This window comes from Medicago truncatula, chromosome 7 (assembly GCF_003473485.1).
Source record: "Medicago truncatula cultivar Jemalong A17 chromosome 7, MtrunA17r5.0-ANR, whole genome shotgun sequence".
Lineage (NCBI taxonomy): Eukaryota > Viridiplantae > Streptophyta > Magnoliopsida > Fabales > Fabaceae > Medicago > Medicago truncatula.
In genome coordinates this window covers 7,454,040-7,479,943 of record NC_053048.1, presented here as the reverse complement: position 1 = coordinate 7,479,943, position 25,904 = coordinate 7,454,040, and the positions used below count along the sequence as shown (strand labels likewise).

At 32.7% G+C, this 25,904-nt stretch overlaps 4 protein-coding genes across 4 annotated transcripts; 1 reads left to right on the top strand and 3 right to left on the bottom strand.

Annotated features, from left to right (window-relative positions):
* The first annotated feature begins 161 nt into the window (after nt 1-161).
* Nucleotides 162-3,537, top strand: LOC11446820 (F-box/FBD/LRR-repeat protein At4g26340). Its single transcript, XM_003621669.2, has 2 exons — nt 162-1,671; nt 2,513-3,537. The coding sequence occupies exon 1, from the start codon at nt 298-300 to the stop codon at nt 1,594-1,596; it is 1,299 nt and encodes a 432-aa protein (XP_003621717.2). The 5' UTR covers nt 162-297; the 3' UTR covers nt 1,597-1,671; nt 2,513-3,537.
* Nucleotides 3,538-6,716: 3,179 nt separating this feature from the next.
* LOC11440310 (putative FBD-associated F-box protein At5g56820) lies at nt 6,717-12,398 on the bottom strand. Its single transcript, XM_003621667.4, has 2 exons — nt 11,578-12,398; nt 6,717-7,236 (listed from the first exon to the last, which is right to left on the bottom strand). The coding sequence occupies exons 1-2, from the start codon at nt 12,280-12,282 to the stop codon at nt 6,952-6,954; spliced, it is 990 nt and encodes a 329-aa protein (XP_003621715.1). The 5' UTR covers nt 12,283-12,398; the 3' UTR covers nt 6,717-6,951.
* A 3,390-nt stretch (nt 12,399-15,788) lies between these two features.
* On the bottom strand, nt 15,789-17,247 carry LOC11440311 (probably inactive leucine-rich repeat receptor-like protein kinase At3g28040). The gene is made up of 2 exons (XM_039827813.1): nt 17,163-17,247; nt 15,789-16,753 (listed from the first exon to the last, which is right to left on the bottom strand). Exons 1-2 carry the CDS (start codon nt 17,245-17,247, stop codon nt 15,855-15,857), a joined length of 984 nt encoding a protein of 327 aa, XP_039683747.1. The 3' UTR covers nt 15,789-15,854.
* Nucleotides 17,248-17,662: 415 nt separating this feature from the next.
* On the bottom strand, nt 17,663-22,464 carry LOC112416552 (probably inactive leucine-rich repeat receptor-like protein kinase At3g28040). Its single transcript, XM_024770767.1, has 2 exons — nt 22,431-22,464; nt 17,663-18,345 (listed from the first exon to the last, which is right to left on the bottom strand). The coding sequence occupies exons 1-2, from the start codon at nt 22,462-22,464 to the stop codon at nt 17,663-17,665; spliced, it is 717 nt and encodes a 238-aa protein (XP_024626535.1).
* Nucleotides 22,465-25,904: the final 3,440 nt, after the last annotated feature.

The window sequence follows — 25,904 nt, the reverse complement described above, 5'->3', positions numbered from 1 at the left end:
ACGTTTAAAAACATAAAATATGCCTCTGGTTGAAGAGAGGGTTTCAAAAGCAATTGTCTTGTGAAAACAATAAGATAAGATAGGCCGGCGGGCCGGCCCAGCCCAAGAGAGAAAAGGCCAATAAATAAATCCAGAAATACATAACAAAGTCAATCATTCATCTTCTTCTTCCTCTACTTCCTTCAACCCTAGCCGCATGCGCATAGCATATCGGAATCCCAATCCCAATCCCAATCCCAAAGGTAACTAACAAAAGTTTATTCTTTTTGTTTTGTTATTTGATCAAGTAATCAAACTATGATGGCAGAAGAAGATAGGATGAGTGGTTTACCCGATGAATTGCTATGTCAAATTCTGTCATTTTTACCCTCAGAGGAAATCCCGAGCACAAGCCTTCTCTCAAAGCGATGGAGGCGAGTCTGGCTAGGGATGCCAAATGCAGATAGAATCAGTATTTTACCTGATGAACTGCTATGTCGCATCCTATCTCTTTTGCCTGCAAAACAAATCATGGTCACATCCCTTCTCTCAAGGCGCTGGAGATCACTCCGTCCAAGAATGACGGAAATCAACATTGATGACACTAGCTATATCCATGACCGCGATGCCTATGACAGATATTATCATGTCATCGCCTTGTTTTTGTTTGAAATGAAAATCCATCATCCTATCATGAAAACTGTTACTATTCTCTCTGCATCTCCCTTCTTTAATCCGTTACCTTTATGGCTTAATTGTCTCAAAGTTCAACATCTCGATGTAACTTCTTCCGCCACCCTTTGCCTTTGTGTACCATATAAGGTTCTAACTTCCACAGCTCTCGTTGTTTTGAAGTTGAATGCCTTGACTATAGACTATGTTCATAGATCTTCTACTAATTTGCCTTCCCTTAAAATCCTCCACTTGACCCAAGTTCATTTTCTAAAGCTTAAATTTCTCATCAAGATTCTCTCCATGTCTCCGCTTCTTGAGGATCTTCTCTTGAAAGATTTACAAGTTACAGACAATACTCTTGCTCAGGATGATGCTGCTGCTTTGAAACCTTTCCCCAAACTGCTTAGAGCAGACATTTCTGACTCTTGTATTTCTCCTCTTTTACTGCCCCTCAAACTCTTTTATAATGTCCATTTTCTACGCTCTCAACTACAAACACTAGAGGAACAACAAGACACTCAGTTTCTCAGTTTAACTCATTTGGACCTTAGCTTTGATCATGGATATTACTGGATTTCCCTAATCAAATTCATATGCGCCTGCCCCTCTCTTCAAACTCTCACCATTCGCAAGATTGGAGGAGGCTATGGATTATTAAGTAATGATGATCACAATAACTGGCCGCATCCACAATTTGTCCCCCAATGCATTTCATCACATCTACAAATGTTCTCTTTTATTAATTATGGAGGCAACCTAAGCGAGCTTCAATTCACCAAATATGTTGTCCAAAATGCAACTCTCTTGCGCAACGTCACCATCTACAGAAATACCTCTTCAAATCCACCCAAGGACCTTCAAATCATCAAAGAATTACACTACTGTCAAAAGGAGAAGAAAGAGGATTCCGTTACCCACCAACTTCATTTTGAATGGATCTAGTGGATGGAAGAACTACAAATCTCAACAAGGCCTATCCCTTCCTTCCTTAGCTGCTGCTGATGCTGCTTTTTATTGGTTTTTTTTATTTTTTTATCTTCTTTATCCTATAATAATTAACTATTTATTACTTCTGTTTTCAATCTTTACTTTTCTTATTTATTGCTGCTCTTGCTATGTATGCTTATGATGATTATTTATTGTAATCTCTTTTTCACAATATTAATTATTTGATTGTGCTACTTAATATTCTTTGTGTGTATCTATTCTACATGATTTTAACGATAACACCGTTGCATGTTATAATTTTTTAGCGATCAGGTTTATTTTATTTCGAGAACAGATGATACTCTTTCTCACTCTTACTGTGCTACAACATAATTGTTGATTTATTTACATGAAAACATGGAAAATACAAATGGACAAAAATTGCGACAAAAATTTGATTCTAATTCAGTAGTTAGATAATTTGGATTTTATCATAATTCAAGCAATTGGACAACTTTTGTTCGGACCCAATTCTGGGCTCAAACTTTGTATCCCACCCCTTTGGAAATTTATGTTAGGATGTGGCATGGAGTGAGGTAAGCGGCGATATCCTCCTCCTCCTCTTTCTTCCATGGCAAAAAATAAACATCCCTCAAGATGGTGAATGCTAACTAAATAGATATCCACCATGCCCAACTTGTGTACGAGTTAGGTATGAATACTGCTAGCTGCTGGGTGTTAGGATAAGATAGAAGGGAAATTGATTAGGGGAAATTAGGCAGTTAGTTAGTGAGAGGGTAGTTTAGGTTGTTAGAGATGATATTAGGATGGAATATGTAAGTTTGTACACTCTGATGCATAAATAGAGCAACTGCACTGGCTTGTAATCGAGTCTTCACTCTCAAATGATTGTAATGAAATGATAAAACAGTTTGCAGGATCGGTAAAAGCTGGAAAGACAATGGAGCAGAGCAACGGGTGATGGCTTCGTTATATGGAAGGTAAGGAATAACATGATTATCCAAAATCAAGATGCGGAAGTTGAGAGGCGTGTGAAAAAAGGTAAAACTGATGGTGCGGAGCTGGTTGAATCTCAAAATTATTATGGGATTTGGATATGATATAAGACAGAGGTGAAAGAAGGCATTATTCAAACTAGTGCAAATCTGCAATTCCTGTATGAATACTCCAGTCTGCATTTTGTTTCCACATGCATGAAAGGATAATACTGGGGTGTGTAGGAGTTGAGGTGTAGATCAGAAGCACATATGTAAGGACTGTTTGGACAAGTAAATAAAGAAAACAAAGTGCGTATGAATAGAGGTGAATGTAGGTTATGGAGCTGTGGAGCGGAAATTGTGTAGACCTGTCAAGAACGAGCAGTAGTGACATTAGACTGTGAGCTTTTATTCAAGAATGAATGAATTTTAAGATACTGTGAAGAAGTTAGTACAATGACATAAATAACATATGAATGTTGGAAAGTTGCTTAAATTTATGAATTACTGTCAAGAGAGCATATTTTGCAATGAATGTAGTAGTAGTTGAATAGAAGTGGTTCTTTAATCTTGGTGTGTTGTGGGCAAGTTTTAAAGATCTTACTTAAGATGATCAAATTATAGTTGAGTTTATGTTGGAATGGTTAAAGTTTAGATGGTATTAGTATTCAACTTGGTATGGTAGTTGGTCTGTGTTTTTGTGTCAAGGGAAAATCTCATTAGTGATGATGGCTGCTTTGATTCTGAGATCAAAACTGATGCGACTGCTTACTCATTAGGGTGCTAATATATGTTTGGGTTGGGGGCTGTACTACTTGAAGGAGTGGATTAGTTTTTAAATAAATCATTCTGTCAACATTGTCTTTTTATTTGTATATTAAGAGATGTTGATGTATTAAAAAGACAAATGTATGTATTTTGGGGTCTTCTAAGTTTGACGCTTGTATCATATTATTCATATTAGTTGTTTTTTTAGTTTATGCACCTGTACTCTCTTTTCATTAAAATCAGTTAAAAAGTACTTATGTAGACGTTTATTGCTAAGTTATAAGTTCACGTTCAAACCTATAATTCATACGTGCACTATTCTGTCATAGTTTGAAACAAAATCGTTCAATTACTTAGTTTATTTTTAATGTTTGATGAAATATTTATATTGAATTGAGTAACAATATGAAGAAAAAAAATGCATGGATATAATCATTAAACACTTTTTGGAATTTTTTTTTTTTTTTAAACTCGGTATCTGACCTAAGAGTCGACTAATATGAGAAAATCAATCTCATAGTTCACTTGGGATGACTTTAAAATTAGAACAATTAAAATATGGGTTTGTTAGAAGTTTAAAAATATAAAATGGTTTTGTATTTTAAATCAAATTATATAGCGAGTCGAGATGTTTTCCAACTTGCATTTTATGCATCTTATTTTGGTGGACATTTTATGCATCTTATTATTCAATGAGTATCTTACTTATATTTCACTTTTCTTCATGTTTATTTACTAAAATCTGTAAGCATGAATATATAGAATTATGGACCTCTTTCTTTAAGGTTCACCCATGGTCCTTGCTAAATGACCTATAATAGTGGGTAGACATTTACTTTTCGGGTGCAAAATCACTTGTTAATTTTCTAATCCCCATTTCACACTGTACACCCTACTCCTGGCATATGAATATTTACCTTGGCATATAGCGAGTCGAGATGTTTTCCAACTTCTCTACCTTCAACCCAGACATTCGAATCTGAAAATCATTCCATCCACTTCTTCAAAAACCCTCCATGGTTACGATCTGAAAAATCATTTCTCACTTCTCTAATTCATCATCAACAACACTAAACCTCCTCCCATTTTTCTAATTCTATTTAAAATTCTTAGAATTCCAACAACACCAATCTACATAATCATAACCCCTTCAATCGACCACAACCCCTTTGAGAAAAGAAAAAAAGAAGAAAAAACTCCATCCACTTCATGACCCTGCAACGACCATGAACATGCCGTGTTCAACCATCGGTGCTGCAACGTACGCAACACTATATCAAATCAAAAAATAACCAACTCTGCATTATTTTGAATTTGGTTTATACTGATTCATGTGTTTGTTTTCAGAAATTTTTGCTTGCAATTTCATTGGTTTGGATTAGGGATTATAACGATTTGGATGATAAATTAACAAGATATATGAAATTGGGTTTGATTTTGGGTATGATGTTTCTGTATGAATTTTAAGAGTTTTTTTTTCTCTTCATTTTTATGTTTCTGGGTATACTATGTTTCTACAGAACTATGGAAGTTTTAGAAGTTATTTATGAAAAGAACAAGAAAAAGAAACCACACAAGTATGAATTTGAAGGTCAGGGTTGGAATCCACAACCATGTATAGTGCATTGCATCATAGGATTTCGTTTTAGATTTGTGAATACAATCAATACAAGTATACAACATCGTGTGAATTCACACAAAAATCAGGCACCATCGTGTGAATTATGGTGTGTTGTGTGGTTGAAGATGATTGAATTGAGTTAGATGATTATGGAAAAAATTAGGAGCAGAAAAATTTGTGTAATGATTTATTTATAAAAAATGGGTTTAATTTTATTTTATGATGAAGGTTGAATGAAGATGATGAACGTGGATGAAGATGAAGATGAGAGAAGAAGATGAATAAAGTAAATAAATTAGGTGTTGGTGATACACTATAAAATCTTATAGACCTCCGTAATCCAACGGTCTTTTTTTTTTAATGGATTAAAATTATCAAAATTGGACCAAATTGAATAAAAGAAATAAGCTAAGGGACATGTTTGATAAAGTTAAGACTTATGAGATCAAATTGAATAAAAGAAATAAGTTAAGGGACTGACAGATCAATTAAGCCTTAAAATAACTAGGCACAAGTAATGCATCCCCAAATGAAATTTACAATACTATATTGAACTTACATAAGTTACATTTTATTTTTCGAACACCAAGTTATTTTATCTTTAAGTACTTGTAAAATTTGAACTTACATTATTGGTTATTGCTATTTTTGAATGACGTGTAATGTTTTATTCTATTTATGGATGAATAAATGAGGTGTCTGAGGGTTGAACTCTAACCCCTGCACATATTATGTATTATCCAAAATGAGTTACGTTCGTGGAGACCGATTCTAATGTTTTTCCAAAATATAAAAAGTACGAAATGGTTTTCTTCTTTTCACTATATTGATCCATTGATGGTATATGGTACTCTTGCCCTTCTTACATTCTTTCCTAATTAATTAATGTTGAAAACTCCAAAACACGTTGGGATTCATGGTCTTCCTCACATCTTAGAATCCTTTGAAATAAAATTTTGTACTATTTGGATCCTCTTGTTAAGAAATTACAAACTCAAGCAGAAGGTAAAGCCATGACATGACCCAGCGAGAGCCTAAAGAAGACTGTAGCATAAAAGTGTATACTCCCTACAATTTTTTCCTTTACAACTTTGGTATCTAAAATCACATTCATTTAAAGGTGTTTAGGTATGGTTTTGTCTTGCATTAACTCTTTATTAAGTGAGAAAAGCTTATTGAACCTTCAAGATATCCTCCTAATTGGTCGAAGGGTAGAAATATGCTTGGCTAATTTCTTGTTATTTTAACATTATGTACTTACTACTTGAAGGAGTGGATTAGTTTTTAAATAAGGAAATACACGGTGTACAAATTGAATGAGGCTTTGTATGGACCTACGTAGATTGGCTTACTTTTGGGGCAAGCATGGGGTTTGTGGTGCAGACTAACAAGAAGGTCTCACCTGATGGATGCCAAAAGAATAATAGGGTACTTAAAAGAATCTAAATGTATGGTTGTTATTCCCATGTAAAGGAAAACAGAAGGTAGTAATCCTGCTGGGATTTTCTGGTGCAGACTGCTTTGGACATAAGGCTGATAGGAGGACTTATATAATCCTTGTTAGGGATTCTAGCTGCACCAAATTATTGGTGTTCAAAGGAACAGTCAGCTTGTGGCCTTCTATTTTTGGGAGACTGAGTACATAATTGGGTTGAATGCAAGAATCTAATCTCACACACGGTTGCTAATTGATAATAAATCCCTAATACCTAGCTAAGAAGCCTATCTCACATGGTATAAGCATACAGTTAAAAATAAAAAAACACGACTACATATTCAACAAATAAGCATTTGATCCAAAAAGAGAAGAAATGAAAACCAGTTTTCTACTTAAACTCGACACCGGAGTTCCATAATGCGATTATCTACTTAAACTTGACACTAAAGTTTCAAAATACCATAGAATCTACTACAAACCACCAAACCAAATCTTGAGTAATCAACAGTCGCCCAACATAGATCAACTACAAACTGTATCAATCATCAATCAAAGAGAAGCGAGGTAGTGGATGACCTCCTCCATGAAGCTAGTTTCTTTAACCATCCATACTTGACGGTTGTATCGGTAGAAGGAAGACATTTTATGGAAATGGTCTTCAAGCTGTTGGAATTAAGCATAACATATCTCACAAAGCGGTCCTGACATGTTGTGCTTTTGTAACCGTGAAGAAAGCATGATTTGAGCTGATTGGTTAAGCACACTGGAACAATTATTGGATTGATCCAATTATCCACATTTTCCTCTCCTTCTTCCATCTGCCTAGAATCCTGTCACAAAATTATTAAAGCAGAATATAATTAAAATAAATAAAACTGTTCAGGCTTCTACATAAATAAGCTATCAAAATTTTAAAACTGATTTGATTTGTTTCTACTTTCCTTTTCTGAAAGAGAAGTACATTTACTAGGCGGTGATGAGCACATATAATAGTACACAAAATCTAATTGCAGATTATGTATCGGCATTTTCATCTAAGAAATGATATTAATGAACTTAAGTATAATATTAAGGATGAGTAGTGAGAACAAAAATTTGAAACATAACATAAATACATCAATTTTTTCACAATATCTGAAATTCAAAAAATGATCAAATGATCAATAAAATAATCTTATCTGCAGACATGAATTGGAGGCCAAAAATTAGAAGATATTATATCGCAAGAACTTCTCTAATTCAAAAACTACAGGGTGAGTACTGCTAGGCAGTGATGAGCACATATAATAGTAACTGCATATGCAACATTGGTGTATACATAATGTGATGTAATGGCTAACATAAGTGAAAATACATAATGTAATAATTAACATTAGTGAAAATAGATTACCACTCATTAATAAAAAGGAAAAGTGAGTACTGATTTTTATCATTAACCAACAATAACAAACTTAAGGCAAGAACAAGGAACATTTTACAAACAAGCCTACTCTCATATACAGTACAAGCATGGAAGAACACAAACGGAGCTGAATTATTTTCTCTTCATCCGTATTATGTTTGGTTGCGTGTTTATAAAGTGTATGAAAGCAGATAACACATTTAAACAAGCATTATAAACAAGCTAAACACTTTGTCAATTATCGATAATGTGGGATACATGTTGAACTCCAGAAATAAGTACAAAACAGAGTTCAAAAAAATTAGAAGATAGAACACTCTTCAGATGACAAAAGAAATAAAACATGAATCCCTCTAATCCGTAATCCTTTACGCCTCAAGATGTTAAAAAATGTTCAACTATACGAGTAACAGCTCTTAGATTCAGAACTTTGGTTTCAAACAGAGAATGGAGTAGCTTATTCCTTTCCAACAGCAGACTATGTCCCTCATGACACCCTTTCTGTGAAATTTTCATATTCCTCAGTTTCTCACCGTACTCTCTCATAGCTTTTCTTGCAAAAATTTAAACACTGTCATGTATCAAAGTTATTGACATTACCCACCTCGTTTTATAAGACATACTAATGGTCTTAGTCATGATATTTATTCACTGCTTCATACTATATTTTCAGCTTATACATAAAAATTCAATTCTACACAAGTTTTGACCCTAATATATCACATACTTGTACAGGTATCAGGCATCACACCACACCATAATTCATGATACACTGGCTAAGGGAAAGACAGTAATTGTAATATTAATTTTTCATAAATATTTGATTTATAATCATATTCAAGATTTTATCATCCTCAACTAAAGAAAAGAATTCTAATGTTAATTAAAAGGTCCTTCCATTCTGACTCACTACAAGGACATAAATCGCCTTCTCATCCTACTAATTCATAGTTAACATGTTCTTTCATTTTGACTCATATCAACTAGCGCAAGAGATAGTATAGCATCTCCAAAACCAGCTCAACATGACTAAGATAAATGCCATAGAAGTTAATCTAGCACTAGGTAAATGTCAGAGGTTAGTCTCAAATCTCACACCTAAACACAAATTCAATAAAACTGTATACAAGTGAAACCTTATATTTCCATTTAAAATCAACATTCTAAATTGTAAGTTTGAACCTGTCAAAATCCCAAATTTGACATGTCCAATGCGCAAAATGTTGAGAGTAATGCTAGTAACACTTAGTCTAACATCTCTTTCCAAATTCCAACACTAACTCTCTTATCGGATCAAATTAATGTCGGTCTGATCACTTTAAGTGGGGAACATTTCTAAAATTGTGGGATCCACATGAATTTCACCCGATAAGAGAAATGTGAAGTTCGGAAGAGTAGTAGAGAGACATGTTAATCTAGTGTTTCTTCAAAAGAACAGAAAGGAACATGAAGAAATGAAATCTAATGGGGAATGTTACGATTCATAATAGCACAAGTGGAAATACGATTAGCAAAACAGAATCAGTTTCTGCAATGAGACAAATGGCAACCGTCAAAACACGATCCTAAATTTAGAATCTACATTCTAAACTGCAAGTTTGCACCTGTCAAAATCCCAAATTCGACAATGTCACTAAGACACTAACTCTCTTATCATCGCATCAAATTAGCGTCGGCTCGCCTAAATTGAGTTCTACACGCATAATATTCCCTTTTGACTGATATTAAAGGAGTGAGGATTGGCAATCATAGGCTCTCTATCTTACTTTCAGTATTTTTCCCTTCCATAAATTCTACTATTACATTGGTCATCAGTATTTGTATTTCTCAATTCAGCCATTTTTTCCTTGTTCTAATCATTTATACTAGTGAATAGTGTTTGAGACTCATTTTGTTATTGGTGTAAGATATCTGAACCGTTACAGAATGCTGAACCACAAGCATACGACGTAAGATATCACACCATAAGGCTGTTTTGTATCTCGCAACCAGCAAACACACAAGGCACTAAATTGAAATAATCGAAAAACAATAAATCATATTGGACAAGAACGGTCAGAAATTAATTGATAAAATAATGCTTAGTGCCCGTAAACAAAAAGAAATAAAACATGAATCCCTCTAATCCATAATCCTTTACGCCTCACGTTGGGCAGCAAGCATGTGCAACCCGAGATGCTAAAAACTGTTCAACTTTACGAGTGCGAGAAATAGAAAACATTGTGCATCTCTTAGATTCAGAACTTTGGTTTCAAACAGAGAATGGAGTAGCTTATTCCTTTCCAACAGCAGACTACGTCCCTCATAACACCCCTTTTGTGAAATTTTCTCAAAGGGCTTGAGAAATTTTCATATTCCTCAGTTTCTCACCGTACTCTCTCTTAGCATTTCTTGCAAAAATTCAACCACTGTCATGTGTCAAAGTTATTGACATTATCCCCCTCGTTTTATAAGACATACTAATTGTCCTAGTCATGATATTCATTCAATGCTTCATACTATATTTTCAGCTTATGCATAAAAATCCAATTCTACACAAATTTTGACCCTAATGTATCACATACTTGTACAGGGCATCGCACCACACCATAATTCATGATACACTGGCCAAAGGGGAAGACCGTAATTGTAATATTAATTTTTCATAAAAATTTGAATTTATAATCATATTCAAGATTTTATCATCCACAACTAAAGAAAAGAAATTCCAATGTTAATTAAAAGGTCCTTCCATTCTGACTCACTACAAGCACATTAATCGCCTTCTCATCCTACTAATTCAAAGTTAACATGTTCTTTCATTTTGACTCACATCAACTAGCACAAGAGATAGTATAGCATCTCCAAAACCAGCTCAACATGACTATTATAAATGCCATAGAAGTTAGTCTAGCACTAGGTAAATGTCATGGTCTCAAATCTCACACCTAAACACAAATTCAATAAAATTGTATACAAGTGAAACCTTGTATTTCCATTTAGAATCTTCTACATTCTAAATTGTAAGTTTGAACTTGTAAAAATTCCATTTAGAATCTACATTCTAAATTGTAAGTTTGAACTTGTAAAAATTCCAAATTTGACATGTCCAATGCGCAAACATGTTAAGAGTAGTGCTAGTAACACTTAGTCTAACCTCTCTTTCCAAAGTCCAACACCAACTCTCTTATCGGATCAAATTAATGTCGGTCTGATCACTTTAAGTGGGGAACATTTCTAAAATAGTGGGATCCACATGAATTTCACCCGATAAGAGAAATGTGAATTTCGGAAGAGTATTAGAGAGACATGTTAATCTAGAGTTTCTTTAAAAGAAACGAAAGGAACATGAAGAAATGAAATTTAATGGGGAATGTTATGATTCATAATAGCACAAGTGGAAATACGATTAGCAAAACAGAATCAGTTTCTGAAATGAGACAAATGGCAACTGTCAAAACATGATCCTAAATTTAGAATCTACATTCTAAACTGCAAGTTTGCAGCTGTCAAAATCCCAAATTCGACAATGTCACTAAAACACTAACTCTCTTATCATTGCATCAAATTAATGTCGGCCTCGCCTAAATTGAGTACTACACACACAATCCTAAATTGAGTTCTACACGCATAATGACACACCATCACAAAACCAATATATATTATTCGGATTAAATTCTCATTTAACTTAATTAGCATATATAAATATAAGTGAAACACGGGAGTATAGTATATAACATAGACATATTAAATTAGGATATACATGATGTAATGATTAATGATAGATTACCATAGGAGTAAACTCAAGGGTTGTTAGGAGATGTGAAACACTGATGAACAAGACAAGCATTTCCCAAGGTAGCTTGTGTAGAAAGGCACCACGGAGACAAGGAAAAAGGTCAGCTTCACGGTCGCAGATCGGAGCCGAAAAAGTGGGAGACGAAATCCGCAATTCCTCCAAAACCCTCGACACAGCAGATAGCAGAGAAAGGAAAACCGATTTGGTGTCAAATTGAACCCGAGACAGAGAAAGCACCTTTAGTGAAGGCAAAGAGGCAACGGATAGAGTCTCAGCTATACATACACGGTGAAGTTTCAACTCCACCAAAGTACGGGAATTGAAGACAGGACGAGTAAGATACATATTCAATATACCATAGATTGAGAGAGAGTTCAAGCTAAGATTCAAACGCACTATGTTACGAACAGCTTTTTCAGCAACCGTGACGATATCTCCACTTCGCCGAGTAAAAATGCTCAAATCGAAACTCGTCAGGTCAGTTCGATGTCTCATCTCATCCAAAGCATCAAGCAATGAACCATTTTCATCATCTAATCTCAGACAAGTAAGAGCTTTGAAAACGTGAACCCATCTCTTTGACAGAACACAAGTGCTTACAGATTCGCGAGTGTGAAGGTTTGACAGAATACGAACAAGCAAATCATCTGATAAGGAACTGATGCGATCTTCACCGTCTTCTTCTTCTTCAGCCATGTTCAACAAGTTAGGGTTTGAGGGAAAGAGAGAACAAGTGAGAGACTGAGAGGAACGAGTGTGTGTGAGTGAGTGAGAGACTGAGAGGAATGAGTGTGTTGTTACTTGTTACGTTTTCAATTCTCCTTTTCTTTTCTTTTCATTTCTTTTTTTGTTTTCCTCAATTTTATTTTATTTTAATCACCCCGCACTTTTTCTACATTTAACTCTCATTTTCCCTTTTATCAATAAACATCCATTTTTTAATGTTAGATAAAAATGTAAATGTATATCTTGAAAATAAAATACTTCCTCTATTTTAAAATAACCGTTGTTTTAGGTTTGTGTACAATTTTTACAAAAATGATTAATTATGTCAATTTCAATGGTAAAAAGGATACACGACATGAAGGGAAAAAATAAAATAAAAGACAATAATAATCTTGATACTAAAGAAGATTTTATGTACTTGAAGTCATAGTTCTAAACTACGTTGCAATATAACTGTTTTCGAGATTTTTATAATGGCAACACAACCGCAATTGTTGTAGTAAATTATTGTTTGGTGTGCAAGAAAGTGAAGGATTTGAAGGAAGCTTTTCATGTAACTTGGATTGCAAGTTACCATTTGGAGCAAATTCAGATACTAAAAGTTGTAGTTGTGGTGTCCAATAGTAATCTTTCAATGCTGTCAAACTTTGGTGTCTGGCTTTGCCTAGAATTCTAACTTCATTGTCAAAGACTTCTAGAAATTGAAGTATGTTTGATGTGATAAGCTCATAAAACTATTCTATATATGCGAGACTTATAACTTTTAACACATAACATATTGGCTATTTTTGGGACACTAGATTCTTTTTTCATTGTTTAGATTCACCATATTACTCCTTATTTTTATTACTATCACTCTAATTACTAAAGAAGATTTTTTGTACTTGAAGTCATAGTTCTAAACTACGTCGCAATATAACTGTTTTCGAGATTTTTATAATGGCAACCAGTGGCGGAGTCAGGAAATTTATGGAGCCCGGGCAAAAAAAAATTCTCAAATTCACATGTGATATAATATATCAACATTCATAAATCGATTTTTTTTTTAATTTTAATTTTAATTAAAAAATCGAAATAAAAGAGGTTTATCATTTTGTCAACAAAAGTACAATTTAAAATATGATTATTAATTGAAATTGACCATGTAATATACGTGAAGTCTGAAAATTGACCCTATAATTAAATAACATATATTCTGACCATGTAATTCGATATTTTTATTATTTATAACCCTGTAATATACGCGAAGTCCAAAAAAGCAACCGATAGATTATTTTTTTCATGATTTGTTAGAGGTGATTTAAGAACGTTAAAATATGGCTTTACACAAAAAATTTATAAATTTTCGACAAACGACAAATTAATTATGAACTTTTAAAGTGTCAAAAGCTAAAAAAAAAACAAAACAAAGGAAATCTCGACCTATAAATCGAATACCAAAACGTGCAAAATTGAAATTTTGTTCCGTGTAAGCGTATACTAACAAGTCAAGTTTAGTTCCCTAATTTTGTAGGCATGACTAGAACATGATAAGAACCTTCACAATGAAATTTTGTAGTCTTTAAACGATATACAAATTAATTATAAATTGTTTAAGAAATTCATAATTATGTGGGAATAAAAATTCATAATTAATTTATCCCTGGTCGAAGAAATTTAATTTTTTATGTAAAACTATATTTTAACGTGCTAAACATGTATGAAAAAAATAATGAAAAAATTCAACATGTAGGTCACTTTTTTAGACTACACATATATTACAGGGTAGTCAAAAATAAGAAGAAATTCAAGTTACAATGCTATAGTATATGTTTTGTATTTTGAAGGGTCATTTTTCAGACATTATGTATATTACAGGATCAATTTGAACAATTAACCCGTTAAAATAAGAGAGATGAACCCGTCAATAGTGTGCTAAATAAAATTCCGTGACCTATTTGCGTGTGAGAATTTTTAGATTGTCCAAATTTTTATTTTTGTATGTGTGTTAATTGGCTTTTGGGTTGGGTGTAATGTAGAAAAATCGTCGATCGAGCCCGGGCGACCGCCCGGGGTCGCCGGGCGGTGAAACCGCCCCTGATGGCAACACAACCGCAATTGTTGTAGTAAATTATTGTTTGGTGTGCAAGAAAGTGAAGGATTTGAAGGAAGCTTTTCATGTAACTTGGATTGCAAGTTACCATTTGGAGCAAATTCAAATACTAAAAGTTGTAGTTGTGGCGTCCAATAGTAATCTTTCAATGCTGTCAAACTTTGGTGTTTGGCTTTGCCTGGAATTCTAACTTCAGTGTCAAAGACTTCTAGAAATTGAAGTATGTTTGATGTGATAAGCTCATAAAACTATTCTATGCGAGACTTATAACTTTTAACACATAACATATTGGCTATTTTTGGGACACTAGATTCTTTTTTCATTATTTAGATTCACCATATTACTCCTTATTTTTATTACTATCACTCTAATTATATTGGAGGTTGAACTGACTCTTGAAAAGGAGTACCAAGCAATCACCACGAAGCTTCATTCTAACATACCATCTTGGTGGTTATGGGATTTGTAAAATGCTGATCATTCCTAGAGGCATTTTTAGCAGAACTTTACATAACATGTTTTGAGATAATATGTTGATACTTTCTCAAGTTGCAAAGAATTATATGATGTTAGAATTAGAAAGGTTATAAATCATAATAATAAGAGGTAGAATTATTTCGAGTCTCAACATTCAGAGACATCAAAATGCTGAGCTCAAAACTTAAAGAAAAATTCAAAAATTGCAATCTGACAATGATGTTCAACATACATGTAGGACATTTTTCATACGAACTATAAAACCATAATATATTTGGCCCCATTGAAGTAAGCTAAGCAACTATTAAAGTTACCGTCAATTGAATTTTATTTTATATAGGATTAAAAACTTTGTAGAAAGATTCCACCTCTCTCAAAGTTTGTTTTACATTGTACTCATTCTTTAGTCACTAACTCGATCTTACCCGCAAACTGCGACCTAGAACACAACTATGAAGATTGTCCGTTTTAGTTAGTCCTGCACCCAAATTTTGTTTTGTTTACAATACTCTTGTTTATTTATATCATGAAAAAGTTATGTCTTACCTTTTTTTTTTAACAAATTACTAGTTTGAGGTATTCCTTTTCGAGGCACATTGGATGTGGATACCTCTCCTAACTAGGAATAAATACACTCATTAATAAATTGATGTTATTGATAAAAGGGAAACTTGGAGTTGATAATTACATATTTATACGCAATGAACTAGAATCCACATAAACTGAATTATAGTTAAAAAGGATACACAATATGAAGGAAACAAAATAGAAAAATGCAATAATCTTGATAATACAGAATACTTTATGTACTCGAAGCCACAAGTAACAGTTTTTAAGATAACTGCAATGACAACAAAACTACAATTGTGGTTGAATCTACTGTGTTTCTCAGAAGTACAAAGGTTCAATGTGTAATTGTGACCGCAGTTTAAAACCACTGAAAATAGCTAAACATATATGCGTATTAGTGTCATCAAAATACTTCCATCCTTTGAGGAACAGAAGTTTTAATGACCTGCAATATTTGCACAACTTCTGCCATAGTAGGCCTACTAGATGGAATTTGAGATGTACAGACCATAGCCAGCTTCAAAACAGGTAAAACCTCATCCTCGGGATATTCGCTCATCAAACTTGGATCAACACACTCCAAAGCATTACCATGTTCAAGCAAAACCCTCACATGATCATTCAATATCAACACATTATCTTCACCATACTCCACCGGCCTCTTACCTGTCACTATTTCAAGTATCATCACACCAAAACCATACACATCACATTTCTCATTGACCCTTAAGATTTGACAGGCTAGTTCTGGTGCTACATAACCTAAAGCACTTTGAAACCTGTTACTCATCACATGCTTGTCTAGCTTTGTTAATAGCCTAGCTAACCCGAAATCTGATATCTTTGCGTTGAAGTTTTCGTCAAGTAAGATGTTGCTTGGTTTTATGTTGTAGTGAATGATTGGTGGTCTGAATGAATGATGCAAATGTGCAAGTCCCTTTGCTGTTCCAAGTAAAATCTTGAATCTATTAGGCCAAGAAAGTGGTGGACTTGAAGGAAGATTTTCATGTAACTTGGATTGCAAGTTACTATTTGGTGCAAATTCAGATGCTAAAAGCTGTAGTTGAGGATTCCAATAGTATCCTTTCGACGCTATCAAATTTGGATGTCTGGCGTTGCCTAGAATTCTAACTTCCCTGTCGAAGTCTTCTAGATATTGAAGTATGTTTGATGTGATAAGTTTCTTGATTGCAACATTTCTTCCTTGTTGTGATCCTAACGGAACTTTGAAAATTGTTCGAAACACTCCTTCACCAATTTCAGATGCCTTGTTTAGCGAGTTTTCTGGATTGCTGATCCAATCTGCAAAAAGAATAAGGAATCATATCTTAAGCCCAAAAGGGAGCAGAAGTTGCTGTTTATCAACAAATTTTCAGATCATAATCTGTTTATTTAAGTCCAAAAGTATGATAACAATAATCAATGAAGACAAGGATAGTCATCACGGATGCGATGATTGAAATTTGTGGAATCGGTTAAGGACTATACAAACAAACAAAAATGAGACTTTCAAGATATTCAGGTTCTGAAGAACATATGTATCCTTTTTGCTTAAAACTATGGCCAAAAGGATTATTTTAGTTCCATTAGCTCACTACTTAAGACTGTACAATCCATACCGAAGTTCTAACTTCTCCTCAGAGACTAGACTAGATAAAATGCTTTGTGGTTGTTGGAGTGACTTGTCATAAGGGGGATCAGCAATGCAAACCATCTGCAGCTATAAAAAGAATCAGATAATTAACCTCTGAGTCAATATCATAATAAGATTTATTTAAAAGCTTCTCAACAAGCATAGTTTAATAATCGAGAACTAAGTGATCTGTCGAACCAATTATGCCAACAATCATCCCAAGCACGTCAACCTTCCTTTGGTGTCTGCTTCCCTTCGATGGATCGGCTTCCACAGGATCAGGTTGCCATCTGCTTGGAAAATCCCATTTAGAAGAAACATCAATTTAACACAATGTGGCAATGCGAATGAAAAACCATTGTATAAATATACCGTGTGGCATTGATCCATGCTTGCCTATCATCAGTGTCAAAATCATCATCAATACCAAAATTTTCTTGAATTTCTTCATCTCTATTCAACTCTTGAAGAAGGCTATTTCCGGGATTTCCATATTGTACCATCTGTCAGCATGGTAACTATGCATTTTATTGGTTCACCAACTGCCTCAAGGAAAACACCTGCATGATCTATTGTCCTTAGGGTTTTAATAGTTGAAACATATTGGTGTAATATATATCATTGGTTGATGCGCCAAAGCCATACACATCACATTTCTCATTGACCCTTAAGCTCTGACAAGCTAGTTCAGGTGCTACATAGCCTAATGCACTTTGAAACCTGTTACTCATCACATGCTTGTCTAGCTTTGATAATAGCCTAGCTAATCCGAAATCTGATATCTTAGCGTTGAAGTTTTCATCAAGTAAGATGTTGCTTGGTTTTATGTTGCAGTGAATTATTGGTGGCCTGAATGAATGATGCAAATGTGCAAGTCCCTTTGCTGTTCCAAGTAAAATCTTGAATCTATTTGGCCAAGAAAGTGGTGGACTTGAAGGAAGCTTTTCATGTAACTTGGATTGCAAGTTACCATTTGGTGCAAATTCAGATGCTAAAAGCTGTAGTTGAGGAGTCCAATAGTATCCTTTCAACGCAATCAAATTTGGATGTCTGGCGTTTCCTATAATTCTAACTTCCCTGTCGAAGTCTTCTGGATATTGAAGAATGTTTGATGTGATAAGTTTCTTGATTGCAACATTTCTTCCTTGTTGTGATCCCAATGGAACTTTGAAAACTGTTCCAAACACTCCTTCACCGATTTCAGATGCCTTGTTGAGCAAGTTTTCTGGATTGCTGATCCAATCCAGTGTGGATTGAGAATCTATATAATATAAATTTAGGACCTATTTCAAGTCCTAATATGGAAGTAATTTTTTCTTCTCTTGGTGTTGACACGTGGCACTCTTCCTCAAGCATTTGCATTTGCTCCAAGTCTCAATATGTGGCACTCTTCTCTCATGCATTTCATATTTAATGCTATCCCAAATTAATTTTTATAACCATTTATATTTTTGATTTTGATATTATGAATAAATTGCAATATTAATATTCCTAAAAAAACATTATTATGATTATTATTTTTTAGATAAAAACGTTATTATGATAGTAACCAGAATAGGAATTGTAGTTTCAAATTAAATTTGTACACCAATATGCATGATTCTATATACTACTTTTTAGAATAGGCCTATTATCTCTTCAAAAATAAAAAGAATAGGCCTAATATTGTGCATATATTTTTTTTAATAATATAATAATTAACTATCGAGATAATAGTAGTAATATTATTATTGTTTTCATTATGAATGACGTCTATAAATTATTGGATTTCATAAAATAATACTAATATATTAGAATTTTGCAAAGAAAGAAAATAGTACTAATTAATATATTATTAATGAGAAGATTAATAAATTGTTTTTTAATTTGTTGGATTACAAATAGTACTAACATATATTATTCCTTAAAAACAAATAGTACTAGCATATATTTATTATTAATGTTACGAAAAATATATATTCATGTAATTCCTCATTAGCCAAAGAAAATTACCACAAAAAATTATTAAATTAAAAATATTCAAATTTTTGGAAGAACAAAAATATACCATAATTAACTTTGTTGACTTTCAAACAAATAAAGGAATAATAAAAAAATCATTAAAATGCACTAATATGATTAACATAATATGATTTTGTTTCTGATTTCAAATGTGTGACTTTTTGAAAATTAATGGATATTTTTCACATTTATTTTATCCGTAAATCAAGGGAGTGATTTTTTTTTTTTTTGAAGAAATCAAGGGAGTGATTATTGTGATTACTTTGATGATTTTTCCTATAAATATTGTTTACGATACTCACAAGTTTTACATCACATGGAAAATGCAACACAAATTTTCTGAAAGTCTCTATAAACTCAAATTTTTTGTTGAATTGTTCTTTGTTTTCTTATTTTCATATTATTTTCTATGACTCCTATTTGAATAATCATTTCAATTTTCATTGTTTTTGTTTTTAGACTTTGGTTTATATGTGATTGAAAAATGTTAATCTCTCATTCTCATTAACATATATTGTCGTTTTCATTTTTAATTTAGATTACATAAAGCTTTTATTTTTATATCTTTTATTGTTTTTTAGTTTAGACAGGGAGACAAAGTGATTCGAAATTGTGACGCACAAAAAGTCGTTTATGAGGAAGAAGAGTCATATGATGGAGCATTGCAAAAGACATTGATAATGAGGCGTTTGAATTTAGTGTATTAAGAAATAGTGCACTATTTCTTTAATTTTTTTTTTTTCAAATACAAGAATGACAAAGAAATTGAAGATTGTATTTATTATATTGGAAATTTTAGTGTTGCGTGTCGTGAATGCCCATTTTTCTTCATGATTTGTAATTATTAATTTATTGTATATCACATGTACATGAATAATACAAGTATATTACATGAATAATACAAGTATATTAATACATGTGCATGAATTTAGATTATTTTTCACGAGTTTTTATCAACACCCTCGGTAACACTTTTCACGTAAGAAATTCTAAGGTGAACTCTCACATAATAATTAATAGTTATATACAACCAATATATTTTTAAAAAAAGAGTTATATACAACCAATCAAAGAAATACAAGTAAAAAAGTAAAAATAAAAATATAATTATTTAATAAAATATATTAATGCGATATTTCCCTTTGTAACAAAAAAAAAAATATTAACGTGATACAAACTTCCTAAACAAGTCATCAAATTGTAATATTTTGAATAAACATTAATTTTTATGAGAATATTTTCCTTAATGAATAATGATATCTTCAAATAAGTCATTTTATTATCAGATTTCAAATAATAATTAGCTTTAATGAAAAGATTATCATTAATGACAAATTTTAATAATAATTGTTATGTATAATGTATTTAATTTTTTATGAATAAATTGATTAATTTGTTTACTAACTTTTTCATAAAAAAATAATGAAATATTTATGAATAAAAATACTTTGATCTTTTTTAAAAAATTTAAACCTAAAGACATTTTAAAAATAATTATATTAACCTTTTTTGGAAAAGCAGTCAATTTCATTTTATCCAAGTTGATTTAATTTGGTTATATGTCTTTAATATTTAAGATATGTCTTTTTACCTCTATACTAAACTTTTACAAATTTATTACGTTAATCTATTAGTTTCTAATTTTAATTTTTTGTGATACTTCAGCTTACTCTCATGAGTGTGTGTGTGTCAAATTTTATCAACTTGTGATAAAATGAAATGAAAAGGGTTTCCAACTTTTTTTAATAATACTTATTAGTTTAATCTATTTTTTTTTATCAAACCTATTAATCTATTGTTCCTTTATATTATTAACATTAAAAGAGTTTTCTTTTACTTTATTTTGGATATGTAAATATTGATCCAAATTATATTGCATTATATTTGATTGGATTTTTTTCTTCTTCAAAAGATGATGGAAAATAGTCAAGGAGTGAAAAAATATTGCCGGGTAAAATCACCACTGTTCCTTTCCATTTAAAATTATTGTCCCAAATCCTTACAACAAAGCTACATTTGTAAAACAAGTGATCATCTATCTATAATATAAGAATGATTCATGTTAATTTTATAAATCAATTTCATCATATTAAGTTTTTAAGAGCAAAGTAAATAAATATTTTAGCATTCACGGCGATGTGCTTGAAATCTATATACTCCCTCCGTCTCATCTTATAAGCAAAAAAAAAAAAACACACTTATTAAGAAAACTAAAACATAGTAGTTTGTAATATTTTGAATGAAATTAATTTGGTACAAACCTTCTAAATAGGCTATCTATTTTTCTCTCTGTTTCACGACACTTACTTCCAAAGACTAATTGGGAGAAATAAAATAGTTCAAATGATTGTTATTAGTCGTGAATACGATATAAAAAATTGTTAGGAAGTACCTCTGAATAATCTTTAAATAAGCATATAAAAAAAAAATTCTATTTTGTTCTTTAAAAATAAAACACATACTTTAATTGTATTAATTATAAATAATTTGTTGAAACTTTGACATGCTCCAATCAGGGCTATCTTATGAGAATGGTATGTATATGTGAGAATGAATGAGAAACATCAGATTCAAAACAAAGGGTTAAGATTAAAACAACTTAACATGTGCCAAACTCACAAACTCCTTTCACGCATTCTCACTTGATCCTATCATTCTCATCTTCTTCTTCTAGCCACACACCACCATTGTCGGCCACCCAACTCTCTATGCTTTAGCACCCAACATTAAGTTATCTCTGATGAATCACCAACAATATTCTATTTCATTTTATTAAGAAAATTCATGAGGCCTTGAAGTTTCATGAGTTATGAATAAAGGTAAACTATAGTTGAAAATAAATCAAAAGTTTGAATCCTTCCAAAAAATTTCATTAATGGATTTGTTTTGGCAATTATCGTAAAAAAATTACGAGACCTCTTATCAATTTTTTTTCTAACCCCTTAACAATATTTTTTTTTCAATTCAAATTAACACAAACAATAATCCGCAATCAATTATTGGCACACTAACGACCTGCCGGCACTCGGCGCCGGTGACTATGGCTCACTGTAAATACAACGGATCTGGGAAAGGGGAGCGATCCTTGTGGTGGTGGGGTCTGGGGGTTTTGCGAACGATAACCTCGTGGTTGTTGGAAAGCTTGGCTGGTTCCGACGACCCTTTTGTTGGGAACAACGTTTGAGCACCGGAAAAGGAAGCTGATGTGTTGTGGTCTGTGGGAGAGGAAGAGGAAGAATCTGGTTGGAATGCAGATGAAGAACAATGAACGCGTGAGAGTAGTGGGAGTTTGGCACATGTTAAGTTTTTTAATGTTAACCATTTGTTTTTAATCTGATGACTCACATTCATTCTCATCATTCTCACATATACATACCATTCTCATATGATACATCCTCTATATATATATATATATATATATATATATATATATATATATATAATTAAAGGGTTTGTCTAACATTTGCAAAATTGCATATGTTAAAGTAACTAAAAGCGGCAACTATTTATTGGAAAACAACAATTATTTATTAAAAATTTATATATTAATAGAAAATACACAAGTTCCAAATCAAACATAGTACTTTAAACTTCTTAACATGTGCAAATTTGCACATGATATAAAAACCCTTTAATTAAATGAAATTATATATTATAAAAAACTCAAGACTTGGACTATATTTTACTGTTTAAAATTTGATCACTTGAATTAATTGAAACACTTTGAATCTCTATGGCATGGACCAAGTATATAATAGTGTGAACATTAGGATAGTGCCTAGAAGAAACGGGTTGTATAGCTCAAGTACAATGTTAAATGAGAAAAGGTGGATACACCGATGCCTGAATGAAGTAAAAAAATAAGCAAGGGTCCCACATCTTTGTGAACAAGTGTGGGTAAAGAAGTTAGTTCATGATAGTAGGATATGTTTTTGAACATGGAAAAAGGCACCCTTACTTGAACATATATGAAAATGATTGACGTTATGAGTTGGAGGAAGATTAATTTATGTGCCAACAAGAAACTAAGTGGGTGGGTGAAAATGCGAAAGAATTAGATAGTTCAGTATTTAAGCATTGGTAAACTGGAATAGTTAGATCGAGAAATGGTGTAGCCATTATTGAGGATAAGGAATGGAAAAAAGATATTTTGAATGTAAAGAGGACAGGAGATTGGATTGTAGCCCACAAATTTGTAGTTTCATAAGACATCTTTAATTTATTTTTTTGAAAGGAAATAAGACATCTTTAATGTTATTAGTGTTTACTCACATTGGATAGGTTTGAAAGAATACCCTAAAGTAAAATTTTGGAAGGATTTGAAAGGCTTAATTAAAGATATACCACAATAAGAATATTTTTCTAGGAGGGGATCTAAATGAGCATGTAAGGAGTGCTTCATAACTTTTGAAGGCGTGAATGAGGGTATAGCCTTGGGAAGAAAAAAGCATTCGGTAAATCCATCCTAGATTTTTTGTTGTCTTTTAATCTTACTTTAGGAAAAGAAAAGGGAATATTATTACATACAAGAGTGAGATATCATGTTCTCAGATAGATTTATTTCTTATTGGGAATTCTGACATAAATATTTGTTTGGACTTAAAGATTTACTTGGAGAGAGTTTGATTATCCAACATATAATATTGGTTATGGATGTAAGGGTTAAGAGAAGACCAAAGATGAGATGTCGTGATTGGGATACAAGGATCAAGTGGTGGAATTTAAAGGATGAAAAATATAGTGTTTTCTTACAAAAGATTTTAAAGGAAGGTTGTGCAAAACTACATAGAAGCGAAAATGATATGTGAAACAAGATGACATATGAGATTAACAAAGCAGCAAAAGAGACATCGAGGACGTGGTGATGTATAACAAGGAAGCATAGACCATGTTTCTCGTGTGGTTTGAAGCAAATCGTCAGTATGTAGGCGATCGCGATCTAACATATGCTGAATTTCTAACAAGATTTACTTATGAGAAGAAGGACAAACAGTGGCAGCCACGTAAACTAGGATATCAAATTGGAAGGCTTCATTACACGCCGCCTGGTATATGGGAGTTGTACTACATGAGGATACTATTGATCGTTGAGTTGTACTACATGAGGATACTATTGACTGTTAAGAAGGGCTGCATGAGATATAGATGAAAAACGATTAATGGACATACCTATGACACGTTCCAGGAAGCACGCTCTGCTTTAGGATTACTTGATGACGACAGAGTTTATAGATGGTATTACGGAAAATGGTGAGTTAGGTTCGGGCCATCAATTGTGTTGGTTGTTTGTGCATCTCTTAACCATTAGGACAATGACGAGCCCTGATATAGTATGGGATGCGGCATGGCAGTTACTGTCCAATGATATCTTATTTGAACGTAGGAAGCGTCTGAATATTTTGGGTAATGTTTATTGTACTTATTACTAAATCTATGCACCATTTTTTGTTTTGTTTACGATCTAATTTTTGCATTTTTTTTCTCTGTCTAAAAAGGCACATTTTAGAAAATTGGTTAACATAGTCCTGTTCAAAGTATTGTATGCCTATCTCAATAAATATATTTATCTATTTAAGTAGTGATAATAAACAAATACAATATTCTTTCAAAAAAAAAAAAAACAAATACACTATTAATTTGATTATACACTATTAAATAAATATATTTATCTACTGTCAACGCCACAAAACTGTCATATATAGCTTTCCACCATGTATATCTTGATTAATTTGTTCACATTTTCTGTTTTTTAATTGATTACTTTTTCACGTTATCTAGATTAGTGAGCATTCATGACATCATTTTATAGCAGTTCCTATATCTATTTATTTTCGCTTTAAATAAATAATGGCTTGGGAAATCCTTTACAAATAAACTTATTTTTTTAGTTTGAGTTAAGCTGAAATAAGCTTTTTCGATTAAGAATTGAGTCGTGACTTTAATATCATTTTTTCTGTTGCATTGCATATATTCTTTTACTATCATTTTTCTTTAGGTGTTCATATTAATTTCGTGACTTTACATTTAATATGTAGATATGCGTATCAGTGGCGATGACTTGAAGAACATGTGTTTGATTGAAATTGAAATGTTGCTTCAGGAAAACGGACGTCGCTTACTGACTTCAAATCTATGCCTAGGCCAAACGCGGCAGACATGCCAACTTTCACAAACAGACTTATCATTGATGAGCTAAATTACAGCAAAGTTGAATTGGAAAAGACACACGCTGATATGTTACTGATGCTGACAGATGAACAAAGATGTGTGCATGACAAGATCATGGAGTCTGTTGGTTCTGACGATAGTGGTTTCTTTTTCTTATATGGTTACGGCGGTACTGGAAAAACCTTTATATGGAAAAGATTGTCGGCTGTTGTTAGATCGAAGGGGTTAATTGTATTGAATGTTGCATCAAACGGTATAACGGCTCTTCTATTACCAGGTGGAAGAACCGCACACTCCACGCCGACAGTCCCTATTGAGATTAATGAGGCGTCATCGCTTACGATGGAAAAGGATAGTCCTAGGGCAGACCTAATGCATGCTGCAAAGTTGATAATTTGGGGTGAGGCTCCAATGATGCACCAATGGTGTTTTGAGGTAGTTGACCGATCATTACGTGATATCATGTTCAAGAATGATCCCTTAAACGCACTTAAACCTTTTGGTGGAATGACAGTAGTTTTAGGTGGTGATTTTAGGCAGATATTGCCTGTTGTCCGAGGAGGAACGAGGCCGGATATTGTTGATGCCTCGGTCAATTCGTCAAAGATATAGGCTTATTGTAATGTGTTGAGGCTTACTGTTAATATGAGA